Source organism: Platalea leucorodia (assembly GCF_965183815.1).
Source record: "Platalea leucorodia genome assembly, chromosome: Z".
NCBI lineage: Eukaryota > Metazoa > Chordata > Aves > Pelecaniformes > Threskiornithidae > Platalea > Platalea leucorodia.
The window spans coordinates 46,666,897-46,686,556 of NC_138858.1; the positions used below are offsets into that span (position 1 = coordinate 46,666,897).

At 36.6% G+C, this 19,660-nt stretch overlaps 1 protein-coding gene across 11 annotated transcripts in view; it reads left to right on the forward strand.

Moving 5' to 3' along the window:
* Positions 1-19,660, forward strand: part of ERCC6L2 (ERCC excision repair 6 like 2) — a 62,974-nt gene that overhangs the window by 12,227 nt on the left and 31,087 nt on the right. For all 11 annotated transcript variants that reach the window (XR_014230722.1, XR_014230723.1, XR_014230724.1 and 8 more), the window contains 7 exons: positions 736-943; positions 2,367-2,507; positions 4,086-4,199; positions 5,695-5,814; positions 12,076-12,147; positions 13,307-13,452; positions 18,512-18,607. Coding sequence is in view for 7 of the 11 variants with exons in the window: in XM_082336806.1 (XP_082192932.1) it covers positions 736-943; positions 2,367-2,507; positions 4,086-4,199; positions 5,695-5,814; positions 12,076-12,147; positions 13,307-13,452; positions 18,512-18,607 (897 nt within the window). In the remaining 4 variants the exon portion in view is untranslated. The remainder of the gene's footprint in view (positions 1-735; positions 944-2,366; positions 2,508-4,085; positions 4,200-5,694; positions 5,815-12,075; positions 12,148-13,306; positions 13,453-18,511; positions 18,608-19,660) is intronic.

Below are 19,660 nucleotides of genomic sequence, written 5' to 3' on the forward strand. Positions count from 1 at the left end.
ACATATTTGGAAAGCAACAGTCTTGTCCAAGAAAACTTCTAATGGAGAGGGAGAGGTGGAGATAACCCTAGATATAAATCTAAACATAGAAGACTTACTGGGGATGCTTTACAGAGGAGCAACAAAGCAAACATGCCTTAAATACAAGGAAATACAGACTGAATTGAAATATCAGGAAAGAAATACTTTAGCAGTAAGCTTAGTGTTGCATCCTATACTGATATTAATAGATTGTTTCAATATGTAGTGCTGCCAATGATTACCAAATTCTTTTTCCTATTGGGTTTCTTAAGGTTTTATTTAGTAAATTGCAATATCTGCATAACCCAATTTTAATAAAAACAATAAAAATTGAAAACATGACTGCTTAGCTTCCAATTTAGGCTCCCGAACAGTAGCAGCCTTGTAGTTTAGAGGTTCTATATACTTGTGACTTCTATTGCTCAGCTGAGCTTTCGTTTTTCTGGAGGTGGCAACCCTTTCTTAAGGGGACTCTTCATATTTGAGGATCACATAAGTAAATGAAAAAGTGGCATGACTGGAAGTAGTGTATGTTTCTATTTATATACACAATTTTTATTAATTTCTCTAGCGATTGTTAATTTGAGATCTCTTGCTGTTAGCCAGAAACAATTTATGGTATGCTTTTAATCAATGGAAAAGGATAGACTGCCTTGGAGTAAAGAAAACGCTGTTATTCCTTCACACCCCGCCCCCCCTTTTGTTTTTTAATAGGGCTGTACCGGGACTTTTGGGTAGCAGACTACATTTCAAGAAGAAATTTTCTGATCCAGTGGAGCATGGCCAGAGGCACACTGCAACTAAAAGAGAGCTAGCAACAGGTCGTAAGGCCATGGTGAAGCTAGCAAGAAAAATGTCTGGCTGTTTTCTGAGACGTACCAAAGCGCTTATCAGTGATCAGTTGCCAAAAAAGGAAGACAGAGTAAGAGCGCCTGCACGTTTCAAATACAATGCTACTGAATATTCTCTTCTCTTTTTGTTTTTGTTGTGTTTTCTCTCTTTCATCACGCCTGTAGTAGTTTATGGTTTTCTTTTGGACTTAGGAATTTAAGAAGAATCCAGAGCTTTGGAAAAAATGCACATGCAGTAGTGTGCTTTGTTCACATAATTACTATGATTGCGTGTTGAAATGGAGTTAATCAAGCATGAAAATGCTCAGCTAGACTTCTGACTAGTGATTTACACGTCTATTTTATGTGCACTTTTGTATTTATCTGTGCAAAGCCAATGCAATGTATGTAAATCTCTTGAAATGCTATGCAGGACTTCTGAATTTGCAGCTTGACACTTTGTACACAGAACAGTATGCTTTTCATTTTAACTCCCTCATTTTTGATCACTAAATAAAAGAAACCCCCAAACCTAAAGCTGATTGTTGATAGGTCTGTAATCCTTGTCATCTAATGGTATTGTAAACATTATATAAAGTGATGATACTTAACGACTGTAGCTAAGAGTTCTGATAAATTCTTATTAGATATATTTGTGCTTTCCTTCTAAGTAGACAAACACATTAGTTTGCAGCTGGTTGTTTTCAAAATTTGGTATTTATTCTTCATCCTTAGTGTATAATAATGTCATCTAAACTGTCTTCTGAAGGAAAGATTAACACAAATGTCACTCAGTTCCTTTTCTAAATCTAGCAGATTTTATTCTTTTCATTCTCTTGTTAATGTGAGTATATGTTCAAGTTACTGCTGTATTATTATAGCTCAGCATGGTGCTGGTGCTGTGTGGGTGGCCTAGGTTAAGGAATGATCTTGGGATTTCTGTCTCCTGCTGCTTAAGACTAAAGATGTCATGGAGATGCCACCCGTGGTCTCTAAGAAGAGGGATAAGAGTTTCGGCCATAGCACCGTGTAGATCCTTGCCTTCTCATTGTTTATTCTGTTTGTCCTGCCTGTGGTAGTGTCCTACAACAGCTAGTGCCTAAAAAGAGGAAAGAAAGGGTAAATAAAGCAACTGGCAAAGCAGAGGGGAATCCTTAAATTACAATTATGCATTTATTTCTCTCATTTTTCCCTCTTCCTCCTATCTCTCCTCAAAAGCGATACTGAAAGCTTTACAGAAACCTAACAGCAGGTTGTTGTAGCTTGATATTGATACTCTTTGTAGAATTTTGGGAGAGGATAAAATAACTATACATACATTTTGGCTACAATTTCGTACTGTTTTGGTGTCAAGATTCAGATTTTTTCATTTGGTGGTAGAATAATTTCATGTAACTTTCAGCAAATATGTTCTTGTTTTCTATTTTATTTTCAAAGTTTTATGTTTTTTGAGCAGTGCTCTTTGCTTTTCATTGTATGCTGCACATAATTGTTTGGGGGTTCTCTCTCTTTCAGATGGTGTACTGTTCCCTGACCGAATTCCAGAAAGCGGTGTACCAGGCTGTGCTAGAGACAGAGGATGTAAGCTTAGTATTACGAGCAGGAGAGCCCTGTAGCTGCAACAGCGGCCGTAAAAGGAAGAACTGTTGTTACAAAGTAAGAACTTGCACTGTTTGGATTTTAGAACATAGTTTTTCTGGTTTGAATGGTAGGTAGGTTTTCTCAAGACACTCTCTGCCAAAGAAGAGCTGATTGAAATGGCTGTGTGGTTGTAGGCCACCTGTTTGGGAAATCCCGACTGGAAACATGGGTGATTGCATCACAAGCATGATGGAGTTAGGCACTTTGGGATTACAGCAAAGCTGCTCTGCATGCCATGAGCAGGTGGTTGTTATTTATGCAGTAAATTCTGGGTTTCTTGTATTAATAAGCGCACCTGTGAAACAGTTGATGTTGGCAAGGATAACTTATTGGGATGTTCAGTATGTGTCAGGCATGCTGCTCCCATATGCCTGAGGCGGTCAGTGCAGAAGCTGCAAATCAGGCATCCTGGACCCAGCAGGTCGTCTGGGCTTTGCTTGTGTTATAACTGCGGTTGGATTGTGTCTTTCTGTGCCACTAAACATGTGCTTTGCTTTGCTTCATTGAAGGGAGAACTCCTGACAGTAGCCATACAGCACAAGCAGAACTTAGTTCACAAGTAACAGCTCTGTAGCTTTCTTCTATCGTCTCTGGACTTCATTAACACTTGATTAGTCTAGCTTTGTATTTGCTTTGTCCATATCACTCATTAGGTTCAGATTAAGCATGTCTTTTTAACATTTAGAAGCATATGTCTCATACTTGCTTCTGCCTATTTTCTTTTTGGCCTGTTTTGATTCTTGTATAGTGTTTGGATGTTTTGGTTTTTTTTCTCCTTCCAAATGATGTAGCTTATTCAGTCTTCTGCATCTCTCTTTAAAAACAGTCACTCTATGAGCCTGTTTAATACTCCATGGATACTAGTGTTAGTTCTTTGCAGGCTTCTGTTTCTCATGATATTTTGTAGAAAAAAGTAAAATGCTATTGAACTTAACTGACGAAGGGCATTAGGCAGGCCTGCAGATACTTAGGTGCTCTTATGGACTGCCTTATTCCAAGGTTAGCCATGAAATTTAGTAACTTGAGAGGGGAAAGGAAAACAAATATCGGTCGAATCAGCCAACTGTAACCAGAAAAATAGCTGATGCTGTTGCTGCTGCTGCATTTTAGAATGTTTGAAGTTGTTTGAATTATGTTACTTGAGATGTTTATAAAACTTTATACATTTCTGCTGCAGAGAAAAGTAAAGTTAGCAGTTGTAGGGTAAGAAGTCACTCAAACAGCTCTGGTTTGATTTACTTTTAAATCAGTTGTAAAGTTACTGTCTTTTTGTCTACCAAGGAATTTTTGGTTATCTTAATAATTTCTGCAGCTATCACACTATCTGAAATGTTTAGCAAACTATGAACATAACTAGGTTTTTTCTCTTTTTGAGAAGATGTTTTCTGTCAATAAGATCACAAAGTTGAGGAAAAAAACCTTGCTGCATTTTGGTTAGAAATACAGTATGCATCTCTTTGGGATCAATTCTTGTACTAATTCGAATTGCTAATGCATTAAACCTTGTAAGAATAGCAGTTGTTTTAGATTATTTCTTATTTTTCAGGAGCATTTGTTTGCATAAACATTCTTTCTTTTCTTTTTTTTTTGTAGGTAAACGCTCATGGTGAAACAATTAAGTCACTGCGCTTCAGTTACCTGACAATCCTACAGAAGGTTGCAAATCATGCTGCACTGCTGCAGACAGACAACACTAGCAAGCAGCAGGTTAGTTTCAGAAGTATCTAAAAAATACTTGTGGAAAATGGGATGAAAACGCTTGAATGAAAATTGCTGCTGGCCTCATTTTTAAGTCTTAACTAACTGAAATTAAGATATTTTTCAAAATTCCTTTTCCATTCAGTAATTCAGAATGTAGCCCTTATTTAATAGAGATGTTACACAACAGTCTTTTCATTTAGTTGATGCATATCTGAAAATAAGGGTGTTAGAAATATTGGAGAGCTTTAGGGGGAGGAGTAATTTTTAGTGATGTCTGATAGTGCCATTTCTGTTCCATTTATGACAAGTGCCTAGTAAGAGGAATGTCTTTGTGCAAATAAGTAAATAACAAGGAATTTTCCTCTAGTATTTTACATTCAGAGCTGTGCTTCTCTAAATAATGAGAAACATGTTTTAGTAGAAAGTGCACAAGGAGAGAACAGTATCAGTTTATCTTGTTACTGTGGCAAGTAACCTACAAGACCCACAAATGGCAGAATTTTAAAAATGCTTGTATGTGATCCTTAAGATCCCAAAATGAGCAAAGGGATTTAGAGATGTTACCACTTTCTCTCAGAAGCCGCAAGGGAATGGAAATGAGAAAATCCTAGCTAATTTTGGCCAGTTTGTTCCATTAAAGCAGCTGTGCTTCTTAGAAGATGTTACTGTTAGTGTCCAGGGCCTTATACACAGTAAATACCCAAATGTTTTCAGTGTTGCATTTTTTTTTATATTGTGTATGTAGTTTTTGTTGTAAAAACATTTGAGAGTTTAAATAGCCACTGAAATAACAATATATGAGTATGTTGAGACTTACTTTCTTTTATGGCATACATAATTATTAACCTCTCCAAAATCTACTGACGAAATGGATATTTTGTAGTATTTCTTATCTTTAGTATTAAAGTCCATCACGTGTTATTCTTAGGTGAGAGATGAGATCTTTTCAGCTCCTCTGGAAAAGTAGACTTACAGGGTGTGGTCACATTCAAGTTCAGAGCTACCCAAATTCTAGCAGTGGAGCTTTAATGTGGCTTTTGAACAGTTTAAATGCATTTCCCATCCTGATTTTTGTCGTATTGGTGGGTCAACATGTAACTCTCGCACTGGCTTATCATGCCAGAGGGTCAAGAGAGATGCTGGTACACAATGGTTGAGTAATGCAAACCTCAAGTCAACAGAGTTCTTAAGACTGACAATTCTGGCTAGTCCTATTGCAGTCTCTGCCCAGGAGAAGAAGTTTGGGCATCTCTAACTCTAGTAACTGGAATCCATGGTTTCACATTAGGATCCTCTTTCTTTTTTAAATGAAGCAAACCAAAACACACAGGAGATGTTTTATCCAGTACTTCTGTAGCAAACCAAATAACACGTAACTTTCTGTTTGAGTTACTTTGGCAGATTACTTGTTTCAACCTGTTTAACTCCTTGTATGGCTTACTGGTATCCCAATGTAGCTCTAATTTTTAATGCTTGTTCAAACTTTCTGCTTTTCTTCCAGGAAGCACATATCAAACGGGTGTGCAGCGAGGTGTTTTCCAGTTTTCCTGATTTTGTGCAGTTAAGCAAAGATGCAGCCTTTGAAACAATTTCAGATCCAAAGTACAGTGGAAAAATGAAGGTAAACTTGTTCTTTAGAGGAAAAATAAGTAGTAGTAGTAGTAGTAGTAGTAATAGATCTGCAGCTGTAGTGTTTGGATATAACAAAATGTACACCTAATAGTTGTGGGTTTTTAAACATTCTGTTTATGGTGGTGGTATCGCAGCAGAAATCTCCTGTCCTGGCTCATGGTGCCTCTGGGCAAAGACTGGATAAGAGTGATCTGTGATGCTAAGATATCCTAAGATGTTAGCTTCACATGAAGTGACGGTCATGGAAATGAACCTTGCAGTCAAGGGGGTTGGAGTCATAATGTTATGACAGACAGTTCCATGAAACCATCAACTCAGTGGCAGTCAGAAATGTTTGGGGAAGGAAAAGAGAGCCAAACAAAATCCTTATGGACTTAGCGATTTGTGCACATCTTCAATATTGTGGGTAGTTCCAGTCCCTCCTCTCAAAAAGCATGTGGTAGAGCTTGAAAAAGTTCAGAGAAGGGCCACAAAGGTGATCACTGCTGTGGGACAGAAGCAACCAAGTAGGCTGGGACTCTCCAGCCTGGAAAAAATATCTTAGGATGAATGTGAGAGGGACAGTCATGAGTAGCATGGAACTGGTGAAGATGTACTGAGTGCTTACTGTCTTTTCTAACCCGTTGGACATTAAATGAAGATAATGGGAGCCAGGCTAAAGATGAACAAAATAAACATGTTAAGTATAAACCTGTAAAACTCCTTACCTCAGAAACTGGTTTCAGAGGGGAACAGGATGAATAACTGTAAAAGATATCTAATATAACTAATTAAAAAGAAAACCATATTAGGTTTAGGAGTGTTCCTGAGCTGAGAGTAACTGGAGGGTAAGAAACTATGCAGAATGGAGTACAGTATATTTTTGTGCTCTCTATAAATCTGGATATTCACAGTTGCTGGGGGGGAGATGGTGGCCGGGCCATGTTTTTTGTAACAGTAATGGTTGTTACCACTTTATTGATTTGTTATTATGCAAGCAACATCTTTCTTTTCTGTTATTACGTACATGTGAGAGGCCTGCATATTACCTTTGTTACATACACTTTGTTATCTCGTGAAAGTCAACTTTATTGTTAAATTAGCTACCAGCAAATATTTAATACATACCTGTAAAAACTAAGACCATGATGTTCAGGGGTGCTTATGAAGCACTTCTTTTCTTGGTTAAAACGAATTTTGCTTTCTCTAGAAATTTCTCTTGGAGCTATTGCATACATCACTCCAGCACTGCCTTACAACATTTTCATTATCTGTTTTTTGACCCAGTAGTGAACAACACAGGCAAGCAAAAATGCCTGAGTTAAGGCAGAGGTTCCAACATTTTGTGCCTTTAAAGTCTGCAGCTTACAGAGCTGCCTGTTGGGAGGAATCTGTTCAAAACTGTGGCCGTAAGTCTGAGTTGCTTCTGGGACAGCATAGACTGCAGCATCTTCTCAGGGGTGCAGCTGGCTGCGTCTGTGGGTTGGGTGTAACCTTGGCTGGTAGCAGTAAGGCCCTTCTCATGCTTGTGTGCAGTGGCCCTGGGTGGTAAGGAAGAAGGTCCTGCTATATTGCCATGTCAGAGTAAGAGCATAACCAAGGTGGCAGGAGAGCAGAGGCTGTCATCGTTTTAAGTATACTGAGCTTGTGCTGATGGCTTGATACTGATGGGATGTCAGGCAGGTTGAATGTTTCCTTTTGACATTGAGAGATCCACATGGTTAGAAAAATGAATCTCTGAGCTACCAGTAGGTAAGTGCCAGGCCAATTTACATTTCTGGGTAAATTGCCCAAACATAAGTAGAATGATAGAATAGTTGTAGGGGACCTTTAAAGGTCACCTAGTCCAATCCCCAAGTAGAATGAGATGAGAAATACGTGATTAAAAATAATGACCTATTAGCAAGGTGTTTACTGCTGTTTTGGTTTTTTTTTTATTGTCAGTGAATCTAATGCTTATCTTCATTCTATGTCACTAGAGACTTTCCTGATTGTGCTTTTTTATTTAATTTTTGATCTTTTAGCTCGTTATCAGTGTGTACTGATCAATATTCCTGTATTTCAAGGTATTTTTTATATAGATTGAAGATAATTGCAAAAAAAAAACCCAAACCAAAACAAGACAAAAAAAAACCCCACAGCCCGCCCGGAAAACAAAACCCAGATCCTAAATAACCAGTATTCTTGAAAAGAGCCTTGATATGGAGAATTTCCATTTTTAAAAAGTAGTACAGTGTATATCATGGGAAACTGGATTTTAAAATCCAACTTTATGTTTTTGAATTCATATTTATATTGCAAAATATTTCTTCAGTATGTTTGGTAGATGAGAGATAAGTGCAACATAAGTTTCTGTAGAAAAGTAAGAAAGGAAATTAAAAAAATTGCTATAATTCTTTCACAGAACATTTTATTACTCTGACCTCTTAAAGTCAGATCAGACACTACAGTGCAGTAGTAGTAGGCAAAGGTACAAAGCAATATGGACCTTTCTTTCCTCCAGTGTAAGAAACTATGATCTGGTATTTTTATGAGGGGTTCTGCTTGTTTGGTTTCTTTTTTACTTTATGAATTATAGAGTAGAAGCATTTTCAAATGCTGCATTTATGCCAGCCCAGTAGACTTATAGAATATTTTTCCACTGATGACCTCTGGTTTTGTCTATACGATGCTTTATTTTAGAAATCTATAGTGTCTATTTCAGTCCATTGCAAACTGGGTAGAATTTATCTAAGAATTATTGAAAGAATTGCTTACTTTGAGGGAAATTGGTCCGATTTCTCTTTTAAGGGGAAGTTGAATTTTGTGTCCGTTCATGAAATACATCTTAGTATAAACAGAATATTCTGAACTGTATGGTGGTATCTCTGTGCCTGGAAGGAGGAGTTTTATGTAATGGGCCAAGTAGCCATTATTGAAAAATAAAGTGTTTTTTGAGTCTATTAAATTTCATTTCAGAATAATTATGATGCCAAATTGATTCATACCTGTCTGGTATTGTGGTGGCTTTTTTTTTTTTTGTGCTACTGATTGCATTGGAGGTTTGTCTTGTGAGAAGAGATTGTCTTTCTCTCTCTTGTTTTCTATTCTGAATTTTAAAACAGAAGCTGTTTGGGGTGATTTGGTTTTTATGCTGGGAAGGAGAGTCATTCAGAAGGTATTCCATTTAGAAGGTCCTCTTACCATCAGAAAGTAATCAGAGGAGAGTCATTAGATACTAGAGCTTGGAAACTACTTTGTATGTTTTTAACATGTTTATTTGGAAATAAATGAGACAAATTATAGTAAAATGTTTCTAATAGCCATGTCCTACTGTAATACTTTACGTTTTCTGTTCTATAAATAAATTCTAAAAACTAATTGGAATACTTTTGTAACTTTCATCTGGTATTATAGACTGCATAGGTATTATTTAGTCCTTTAAATTAAAATTTACTACAGACTACGCAGAAATTTTGGCACAGGTGACTGTTCTTTTGTAGATGAGCGTATTTGCAAAGGAAAAGTTTGTGGCATTTATTTAAAACTTACTCAGGACACGGGCAAGGCTGGGGTTTGATGATGAAGTTCATGAGCTAAGCAGTTGTAACTGTTTTGAAGGGTTGAAAAGGTTAACCTATCTGCTAAAATACCTTCTGTTCTCTCACCAAGCAGAGAGAAAACACATAGGGAAACATAGCTTTTTGTACTGTGGAATATGCCTACTGCTGCCAGTAAAACTAGAATTGCTTGAAGAGAAGTCTGAGAGTTTGTGTCCTACCTTGTGCTGTGGCTGCAGTCATCTCTATGTGTTTTGCAAGCTGTAGCATTTACAACGTGCCACCCCAGGTTTGCTGTTCTGAATTTAAGATTATAACAAGAGCCTGGAAAAAACAGTTGCTATAATCCAAATGTACACTTATAAGCCTTGATTGTATACCTACGACTCTAATCAATCCTCATTGTGGTGGGAGGTGGCTAATAACACAGTGGTGTGATCTGAACTTCAGCTATTTTTGTGGAATTACTCCTTCATTTTCAATCATACTGCAGAACATAGTTTTCAGAAGACTTTGCTTACCCTTTCTATTGCAAGGTGAATTTCATGTCTAGATTTTTAACTTTAAATAGTTGAATATGTCAGAATTGAAGTGAAAGGAGTGTGCTGCCTTGTTTGGAAACCACCCTTTTTCTGTCACAAAGTAAGAAAGTGGGGACCTGCAAAGTGTAAGGACAAGTGATTTCATTGCTTTTTAAACACAAAGATTGGCGATTGTTCACACAGAAGTATTGGGGGGGACTGCTTAGAAAAGAAGTAAGAAAAATGAGGGTTGTTTTAAAAACCTCCAGTAATTCTCGTTACTACTTTTGATTATTTCTACAGTTTTGTAAAAATTCTGGCTCAGAGAGACTCTATATGCTTTCTAAGTGAAAAGGGCTATTAAATGTCTGGGTGTTTAAATTAACCTTTTTTTTTTTTTTTTTTTAAGTAGAGGTATAATATTTCCACAAACATCCATTTGTGGAGTTTTGAAATACTGTTCTTAATTAATATAAATGTCTTAGGAATAAGTCTATTGGATTGATTTATTTATTTTGCTTGGCATATTACAATTATTTGAGTAGAAAAATGGAAGTCTATTGGAACACCCTGCAAATAATAGTAACTTCCCTTATTAAACATAACTGTAACCCAGGCAGGCATGGTTTTGGAGGCTTAAAAACATTCTAGGCTAGCTTGGACATCTGTATGCAAATAAGGTGTTCTCAGATATGAGCGGTAAAATTTCATCACAGTCAAATAACTCACAATACATAGTAATGGGGAGATAAGCATTTAAATCCATTTGGACTCTTACAAAGAGCATGTTACTTTTGCTTGAGTATGATCAAGTATTTCTTTTTCAGACTAACAACTTTCAGGATAATACTCTGGTGTGCAAGCATAGCATTTGTTTCTCTTTGGTGCAAAACCATTCATTACTTTTCCTTGTTCATCAGAACTGTTCTTTACTCCAGAATACCTGAAATCCCAATGGGCATAACATTGATCCATTTTATTTAAACAGACTGGGTGGATTTGTTTGTGTGTTCTCCTATAGGCAATTCATTATTTGGCCTATACTCCAATAATAACAACAGTAATACAGTAGCCAAATTCCTTCTACTTTAAAAGCATGTCACTGTTTTTCTTCTCTTTCTTAATGTGGCTAAATAAAATGCAAATGTAAGTCATTTAGCTCTTGTTAAATTAACCGATGTGGATTTTTTACCCAATAAAATAAATCCTGGTTTGTATGTTGTTGTACAATGAAACCAGGCAAAAATTACCTTGTTTATACCTTGTTTTCACTTGTAACTGGCTAATGTATACAAAAGGGCTAAGTGATGTAGTGTTACTATTTTATATTCTAGATATTATCCAGAACTGTAAATTTAATATAAACATTCCTCATTATTTGGTTGTCAGAGATTTGTTAGGCTTTTAGTGAAAGCAGTGTCAATTAACAGTTTATGTATTTATCACTGAATAAATATAATTTTTAAATATTTATTGCCCAGTGGGAGAAAGCTACAGACATGGTACACAAAATTCCTCTTTCCCCTTTGTGTATTGCTTCTGCGCAGTACTCTGGAGCTGCCATTGCCAGATGTGGACATGCTTCTTTTGAAAATAACAGTATCACTATTATACACAAGGATCTGGATTATTTGCTTCCCCACCAGAAGAACATTGTGTGTGGGCGGATTATTGGCATTTCAAGGTCTGTGCAGAGTCTGGGAAGCAGGATCCTACTGTAAACAGAGCAACAGACGAGAGTGGGAGCAGGGAGGGGCATACATCTCACTGATTATTTTAAGAAGACAAGTTCCAAGAAGTTCTGAACTCAGATGTAGTACAGAAAACTTAAACAGACCTTCCTGTTTTCACCGGAGTTGTGTGCAGTTGCTAAATGCAAAAATTCACAAGCTGAGCTAGCACACGAGATCAGTAACGTTTTGTTGTGGTCTATGCACTGACACAAATAGCTTCTGAATTTACTTGTTAGTAGTATGATGGCCTTTTTATAGCAGGATTTCCATGTAGATCATTGAAAAATGCACAGGTCTGGCATCTCCATTACCTTTGGCACATTTATTATGTTAGTAATGTTTTTTGTTATGCTTCTGTTTGGCTCTGCAAACAGGTAATTACAATGTAGCCTGTTTAAAGGCTGAAAACACAAGAAAGTGTGTGTGAGATGAGCTGTAAATAAAACCTCTTCACTTGTACTTTGTGGTTCGTTTACAGGTCCTTCAGCAGCTTTTAAATCACTTCAGAAAAAACAAGGATAAAGTTCTTCTTTTCTCCTTTTCCACAAAGGTGAGCTCCATGTGATTTTTGTCAATTAACTGCAGCAGTAGGTTCTGAAGCTTAAAGCACTGAGGTGACAGCTGTCAACCACGTTTCCTTTCTCCCTGTACTATGGAAAATAATGATGAAAAGGACGGTGTACCATATTCCAGAAGCATGTTGAAACCTTATGTTATCTCTTGATAAAAATGGTGATGGCAAAACAGATGTAACACTGCTGCCTTCCTTAGAGCTTTTTAAAATCATTGTATTACTTCAGGTGAAGCTAGCTCATACCGAGTTCAGCTGTTATGTCTTGAGTTAGAGCAGTGCCAGGGCAAAATATGACTAAGTATCATACAACCTTTGTGTTAGCACTGAAAATAGTTAAATTTTCTCTTTCTACTGGCTTTTGACCATCACCAGTGATGAAACTTCAACCTTGAGATTTATTATACCAGTTGGTTTGAACTGAAAACAGTGATTAATTGGAGCAAGAGCACTTTACTTTTAAGGCACTTGCTAGAGTGATGTGTTTCCTGAAATGATGCAAACTGTAATATGGTTTTCTTTACTTAAATATTCGTAATGATAGCATTAAAAAGTATTAAAAAATAATAGTGAGTGACAGTTCAGAGTCTTAAATATTTAATAATTTTGTGGCTTTAAGCCAGAGTGCAATTTTAATATTTAGATGTAGTAGTAAAATGTTCACGTGCGTTAGGCTGTACTTCACGGTGTTCAAGACCAGACTGACTGCTGGTTACTGCAGTCTCTTTCACTCTGTCCCTTTGAACTTTGACTGTGCATACCAGCCTGTTTCCTGTACTGGCTCTGGTGCTCATTTACCATACTTCAGGTCATTGTAACTTGCTACGATGCTAGGAAATAAACAGTTTGTTGCCTGCGTGCTTATTGGATTGAACTGACTGAGCATCACTTAGAGGTGGGACAGACAGCCAGGGTTGGAGGATTGAATGAGACCACAGCAGACCAACGTTAATCACGTTGAGTGCTCTAGAATCCCAGCTAAAGAGTGTCAAGGATGTTGATATCAAAATGGGGAAGATTTACTCTGATTTTCAATGCTTAGACTATTGAAAATATATTTGTGAAACATGGCCTCTGTGATTATGTTTAATTAAAAAGATAATATAAGCACTTAATCTTTTTTTATTTTTCCACACAGTTGCTGGATGTGCTGGAACAGTACTGTATGGCATCTGGGCTAGATTACCGAAGACTTGATGGAAATACAAAATCAGAAGATAGGATCAGAATTGTAAGAGAGTTCAACAGCATTCAAGAAATTAACATATGTCTTGTATCTACAATGTAAGAAAATTTAACTTGTAGTCTGTTTCACTCTGCCTTTCTAGTGTTTAGTAAATAGGTTACTCTGCGTTTTACTTGATGATCTTGTGAGGGGTTACTTTTTTGAGAAAGTGAGTCGTTCTGTTGCCTGTTAGTAAACAGACTCGCTGCTGTGAACTGAAGCTTCTTAAAATATCTGCAGACTTCTTCCCTTCCCCTCTCCTCTGCTTTATGAGGATTGCTAAGATCTGAAACAAGTGGGTCTTCTGAATCCTACTTTTAAATTTCCACTTGCTGTACAAGTGAGAAAACATGAAATGCTATATTGAACTGAAAAATTATCTCATAGTAGTTTATTAACCACGTTAATTAGTGTATGCCTATTTAAAATAATTCAAACAATCCTTGATTGTCTTTTAAAAATGTGTTTGCCTATCAGATCTACTTATCAGTTTATGATGGATAGTGAATTCTTTTAACTAGAGCAGTATGTTCAATTAAAATTAATGAAAATATGATGATCATTCTTTTCTCTCTTTTTTTTTTTTTTTTTTTTTTTTTTAATTCTGGTTACTTCCCTGTTTCATCTTGGATGAAGTTTGCTACCAGGCAAGGGCAGAAAGCAAACAAAGAGGAACTTTAATCTTCTTGCACAGAGGAAAAACCCAGTGAAATTCAATGAAATAAGCAAATGTGCTGTTCTTGCCTATACGATCACTTTGGTCCTTCTTTACTGAAAGTGTGCATGTTGGAGTCAGATAGGAGGATCCATACTACCTCTGTTTAATTAGAAGTTAGACATAATCTTGAAGACTGTAACAAGTGCATGTTGGAACTGTCTTAGGGTACTCTCTGCTGCATGTGGGCAGGGTTGTGAAGAGATTTGTTTTTGTTGGTCATGCTCATTTGTTTGTAATTTCTGTCAACTGTGGAATGTGGCCATCAGCTTCCCTAAGACCTTCGTGGGTCCCTATTCTTTGTCCCTGAAGACAGCAGGGAATTACTGCGTCTGTAGTATTAGGAAACGCTCTCTAGTTTGTGCTTCTATCAGTCTAGTTTAGTTGCATAATTATAACCTTTTCAATTCTCTTCCATTAATTTACATAGAAATAAAAAAGAAGGTCAGGTAAACGAAGATGGACTTTCTGCTGTTAGAGCTTGTGAATACAGAGATTGGTGAGCTTTCTGTGCCTGCTGGTGGTTCCTGAGATGAGAGTCTTGATTCTGTTGTTCCTAGTGTTTCTCATCTTACTGAGTAAATGGAAGGAACAAACAATTATGGAATTGCAGTCAATATAACCAGTTTTACTGAGAAAAACAGGTGGTGCAATTCTTTGTGTAGTTTATCACAGATAACAAAGTTATCTTCTTGCTTGATTGATACACAGTAATGGAAGCGGCTTTAATTGTGTTATCTTCTGGAAATCAGAAAGTGATTTATCCCAGTTCTACTCTACAAGAGATTCATCCTTCCTCTTACTCATATTTTAGGCATTAGGACTTCACAGTATATTCTTTATTTCTCAACACATAGTAAGTTGACAGAATTGGGTCATTCTCTTCTGTCGATACTTTCTTGCAAAATTTTTGGCCAACTGTTCTGTGTAGTCAACTTGCATGTGTTCTGAAAGTCCCATTGCTTGAAGAGCCAAATGTTGATTTTCGCTGAAAATACTTGCACAGTCTTTTGGCTGCAGAAATGCATTCTGCAAAGGATGAATTCCCCACATAGTGATCTTGAGTCTGCCATTATATTCAACTGGCACAGTTAACATACAACTTTAAAAAGGAAGCTCCAATCTATAAATTAGTGAGTTACAGTGCAGACAGTGGTAATGACTTCACTGTTAAATTTACAATGTTCCTGTTATATTCTATATTTTTTATACCAGCTAAATGCTATTTCTGCCTGGAATTGCCTATGTATAGCTCATAGACATTTGGAAATCCTGATTTTAACTGGTTGGTGAGTTTTTTTGAGAAATAGATCCTTAAACAATAAAAAAAAAGATCTATCTATATCTATATAGCTTAACAGTCTTGCAGTTAATGTTAGTATCAAACATAGTCATATAGCTATCCATACTTCTTTTATGGATAGCTATGACTAATATAGCTATATGGATAAATATGTTTTATGGGTGTTGAGAGAAAATATGATTGATTTCTTCAGAGCTGGTGAATTCCATCAAACCAGTAGGTATAGATTATGAATTTCAGCTTTGAACTTCATGGAAGAATAAGTATACATCTGTTGGAACTTCTAAGGCTCATGAAGTAAAGTCTATTTCAGTATACTTCAGTCCTGTGCTGGTGTTGCTGGGAAAATGTATGATTATTTGGAGGAAAGGAAGGGGATTTTTGGTCATGCGTAGAAACATTAAAATAATTGCTGGAGTTGCTATAAGTTGATAGCAGAATGTCAGAGCTTGCAACGCCATTGATGCTGCTTAGCCTGAAGCAGGGGACCTGCATATGTACAATACTGAAGTCTACACAGTCCTGTTCCATTGCAGTATTCTGGAAGAAATAAGAGCAGGAAGTGTTCCCACCTTTAAAGCTAAATCGCTGTTCTCTGGGTTTTCCACACTAGTTTTTCTCTAGATTATTTCCTTCAGAATAATGAAAATCTATTTCTGCTTCTCAGTTTTCTTTGTTATGTAAAGAGAAGTGCTTAGATGATGAAGAGATGATGGTTACAGAAATTCGTATACAGTTTTTATTGTGAAAGGTAACAGTATGCACTTCCATTCTACCTGCAGCGTTCTCAGTTACTGTCTGTTACTGGACTGCTGTCCATTACTTTGTACTTTTTCAGGGCTTCATTTAACTTGAATTCTTCACAACTGTGTTGTAAATAATTTTTAATCTGCATGTAATCACATTCAAAGAACTCTCAGCCACAAGATCTCACTGAAACAGAGACCATACAAACTATAAAAAAACTTTACCTCAGTAAATTGAATTACATAGTCACAGCTTTCATGGAAACTTTCCTAATGCAGTATTGTTTTGTAACTTCTGAACATAGTGGTATTAAGTTGTTAGTGACAGGGTGTAAAAACAAGCCATTTACTTAACGCTGTGTGCAGTTTTAAATAAGATAATCTTTTGAAAATTGATGTTTGTAACAGAACTGTTATGGGAGATTTCATACAGGGCTCTTCATTTAAGCTGTAGTATAGTCATTTGCATGGACCATCTTGCAATAATGACTTTAACCTCTAGTTAAAATGATATTTAAAATGGAAGATACTCTTTACAATGCACACACAAACTACTGCATTCATTCTGTCCATGAAGAATATAGGAGCCATTCTTTTTTCTGTTTTGGAGTATCTGAATTTTTGTGGCATATCTAAAAATATTGAAAGGTAAAATCTTTATAAAGCTAAGTATCCTGTTTAGTTAATTTTCATAGTCAGTCTGTTTTACTGACAGTAAGGCTTTGCACTGAGGTTTAATTCATATTTCAGTTCCAAATACTGCAATTTTTTATGAGAAAGCATTTGGAAAAACATGTTGACTTATGTTTCAGTCTGACTGCAGGGTCGGTTTGGTAAGATGAGAGGCTGAATTCTGTCCTCACTAAAAAGAAATACACCAAAATTCCGAAATACAGTAAGGTATTCTGAAAAATACAAAGATTTTTATTCAGCATTTCAAACTTTGAGAGCGCTCATCCTCCGGAAACCTCCGTTAATATTGGCAGGTTCCCACATCCTCTCCCTTTCCAGATTTAACTAACCCAACACCACACCACACCTGGAAGGAAGAGGCCACAACTGTATTTACATTAACAGGGATTCCATGAAGACCAAAAGGTGGTGGGGCTCCATAAGCTTTTGGTTTCTGTCTCCATTTATTCACGTCCCTGGAAACTTTACCTTTCCCACTGCTTTAAACAAGCAGAAAATAAAGTAATCTATTAAAACCAGGTGCTTGGTGAATTAAATGGGACTGACTTTTTCAGTTTTGTGGTACTTCATTCAGAGAAAAACACACTTGAAATTAGTGCTGTCTATGTCAATGTAAAGAATTGTTTTAATAGTTAAATTAGTAATAGTATTTGGCATGTGCTTATATAGGAACGTGTCTCTTTGTGTAGGAATACTGGTTGAGCCAGTTGAAAAGAATTGTCACTATTTGCTTGTTTTGCAGCTGGATGAGAAGTGGTGTTTTCCTCACTTTTGTTCCTATCAAATCATCCAGCTATGCACATGCCAAACTCCAAGTAAACTGAGTAGTTTTGTTAGACTCAGCAAGGGCATTAGTTAGCTACCTCAGGTTAAGCATATGCTCAAATTCAATGTTGGCTTGTAGGCTTTACCCAAAGTACAGCTGTTGACTGTTTAAGACAATGTAACTGGTACCCCTGTGACTCCTTTCCATCATGGTAGACAATTTTCTTACAGTGAGTTTTTTCCTTGTAATGATAGGTGTGAATGTTGCTGATAAGCAGCTATGTCGGCAACTATATTTTTAACAGTTGACTTACATACTGTACAAATATACTTGTGACAGTTGTTAATTCTTATAGGTACGACTTACCCTAGACAGTGACCATTTTAGCGGAAGCTGCATAGCATTATTGTCAAAACTATGTTCTGGGATTAGAGGAAGTAAAATTTAATGCAGACTTTTTATTTAAGCTATAGCTTTCCTGCTTCTATAATGTTAACTGGCACAAAAGTGGTTATAAATTTCAGTATAGCTGTTGAGGGAGTTGGCTTGTGGGGATATGTGGGTATGAAGGGCCCAGTGGGTATCAAGTAGCAATCAGGACTTTTACTATAGTAAGGTGATAGCAGTTGGTTATGACTCAGCTAGTCATACAGTTTGTAATCTTCTGGCTACTTAGGTGAGACAGCTGCATTTTACAGCAGTGGTTATTCAGGTACTTGGTGCTTATTAACACAACAGTAACACAAAGCTGTACCCCACTATTTTTAGTATCTCTATTGTGCTCTTTTTTATTTTGGGAAAGGGTATGTTAATATGGCCCTAAGACAGTGAAAAAAAATTGTTCTGATTTTCTTACTGTCAAATAGTTCTGTTTTTTTCATTTTTATGTTTTTAGGGCTGGTGGACTGGGTCTTAATTTTGTTGGTGCCAACGTTGTTATACTGTTTGATCCTACATGGAACCCAGCAAATGATCTTCAAGCTATTGACAGGTACGCTCTCAAAATACAGAACTTAATCCATGTTGTACTCTTCTTTTGCTTTGATCCTGTAATCTAATTCTCCAACTAAACTTTCCTAAGGGAAGAAATTTTTTACATAGTCTGACTTGTCCACAAGACAGTAAGAAATGTCCAGCTAAATTATTTTTTAGCCTTGATGTTCTTGTCTTTAACCCTGAATTTTACTTCTTATTTTCCATTTTATTTTTGTGGCACTGTGATGGTAGGCTCATAAAAAAAAAAGCCATAGTTACCGTAACTTTTTGTGATCTCTAGAACACGTGTGTGTGTGTATAGCTGGGTGGCATTTTTCTTGTGTTTGTCAGGACAGAGTATGTTGTAATTGACCCTAGTTCAAGTGATGTTTTGAATTCCAGAATCCCTAAAGAAAAACATATGTTTTTTTGTGCTTCACCCTTGTGGAGATTAGTGTCATTTCAGCACTCACTTCCATCTCTGATATTATGCCACTGGAGGATTTCCAGGAATCTGGATTTTTCTTTCAAGGCTTTTTGATCATAGGATGTTTCCCTAGGAATTCAGGACAGACTCTTGAATAGCTGAAGTAAAGAATATTGGAAGCCTTCAAAATTCAGTAGATTTATATGTTTTCATGAGCAGAAATAAAATTGTTTCTGTTGTCCCATCCAATTATGTAATTCCATTTTAAGGGTCTTTCTGACTTCTAAAAGGTGTTTAGGTGCACCTGCTGTAGAGAAATATGTGTATCAGAAATGTCTGTTGTTGAAAGGGGCTGTCTTTAAAGAATCCTTGTAAGACCATATTTCTATAAATTGGTTCAAACCCTCTTGAATTTTCAAAATATAACCTATTGGAAGTCTCAGGATTTGCCATTTAGATAGAACGCTGCCTGTTGATTAGTTGTTCTTATGTTCTAACTTGCAAAGTGCTTATAAAGTTAAGAAAGAACAAACTACCCCAAGTAATCCATGATCTAACTCCTATATAATGCAAATAGGAGAATATTTTGTGCAAGAGCAGATAGAGATGGGGGGGGGGGGGCGGGGCATGGAAAACCTGAGA